Genomic DNA, 1,322 nt, shown 5'->3' on the forward strand with positions numbered 1-1,322 from the left:
TCAGAATCGAATCCTGATTTGCTTCCTTGGAAAAATGTTGCATATTCTCTGCCGAATCTGTTGGGTCTTCATGCCATACACAATGGGATTAAGGAGAGGTGGGACCACAATATAGACATTGGCCATCAGCATGTGCACAAGGGGGGAAAGGTGTTTCCCATATCGCTGAAGCAAACAGATACTGATGATTGGGACATAAAAAATGAGGATGGCACAGATGTGAGAAATACAAGTGCTGAAAGTCTTGAGACGTTCTTGATGGGATGCAATGCCTAAAACAGTTTTCAAAATCATGATGTAGGACACAAGAATGAAGGCAACATCAAATCCCAATGTAAAAATCATCACAATCAAACCATACAAGATATTGACTTTTATATCTACACAGGATAGCTTCATTACATCAGGATGAAAACAGTAGGAGTAAGAAAGTATATTGGATCTGCAGAAGCGTAGACGTTTAATCAGAAAGGGAGCCGGGAAACAGACACAGATACATCTAACAGCAGCAGTTATTCCTATTTTTGCAACAATGGTGTTTGGGAAAAGTGTTCTGTATCTCAGTGGCTCACGGATTGCAACCACACGGTCAAAAGCCATTGCCACCAGAGTGCCAGACTCCAACCATTGAAAGGCATGGATGAAGAACATCTGGGCGAGACAAGCACTAAATGTGATTTCCTTTGAATTGGACCAGTAAACCTGAAGCATAGTTGGTAAGGTGGACATGGAGAGACCCAGATCTGAGCAGGCTAGGATGGAAAGGAAGATATACATGGGTTCATGAAGACTTTGGTCAATTTTAATGACAAAAAGAATGAGGCTGTTTCCAAGCAATATGAAGACACAGAGCACAAACAGAAGAAAGGCCATCAAAGCATTCTCCTCCATCCCAGGAATGCCAGTCAGGACAAAGGTTCTCAGGTTCAGGCTGCTGTTATCGAACATCTTGACAGCTGACATGCTTCCCATAGGAACATCTGATACAGTCATACTGGAGAATCATAGAGATGAATAAAGAGATTCTTGTGCTGTTATGTATTTTGGAAACTATAGTCATTCTAAGCTGGTGAGTGTTTCAGTTTACTCAGATGGGCTAGCTTGTTAGAGATAACAAACAAATTTAAAGAATGGGGTTCATCCTGATAATTTGTTCAGCTTTCATCCTTCAGATCTTCAGTGTTCTTTCCTCTTTCTAAAATGTAGTCCTATTCCTTTTATCAATTCTTGGCATTATGAGCAGCCTAGAAATGTCAATGTTTTGAAATTCCTGATGGCTTTGAGTTTGGATCCTGAATGTAAAGACTTCCTTTTTTAGCTAG

At 40.5% G+C, this 1,322-nt stretch overlaps 1 protein-coding gene across 1 annotated transcript; it reads right to left on the minus strand.

Moving 5' to 3' along the window:
- On the minus strand, positions 1-993 carry LOC139316956 (olfactory receptor 51H1-like). Its single transcript, XM_070943827.1, has one exon. The coding sequence runs from the start codon at positions 991-993 to the stop codon at positions 1-3; it is 993 nt and encodes a 330-aa protein (XP_070799928.1).
- Between the last annotated feature and the right edge of the window lie 329 nt (positions 994-1,322).

Source organism: Pituophis catenifer, unplaced genomic scaffold, assembly GCF_029215685.1.
Source record: "Pituophis catenifer annectens isolate HBS135680 unplaced genomic scaffold, rPitCat1.0.hap2 SCAF_4, whole genome shotgun sequence".
Lineage (NCBI taxonomy): Eukaryota > Metazoa > Chordata > Lepidosauria > Squamata > Colubridae > Pituophis > Pituophis catenifer.

Coding starts and splice junctions, on each gene's coding strand:
- LOC139316956 (XM_070943827.1), bottom strand. CDS start 993: ATGACTGTATCAGATGTTCCTATGGGAAGCATGTCAGCTGTCAAGATG.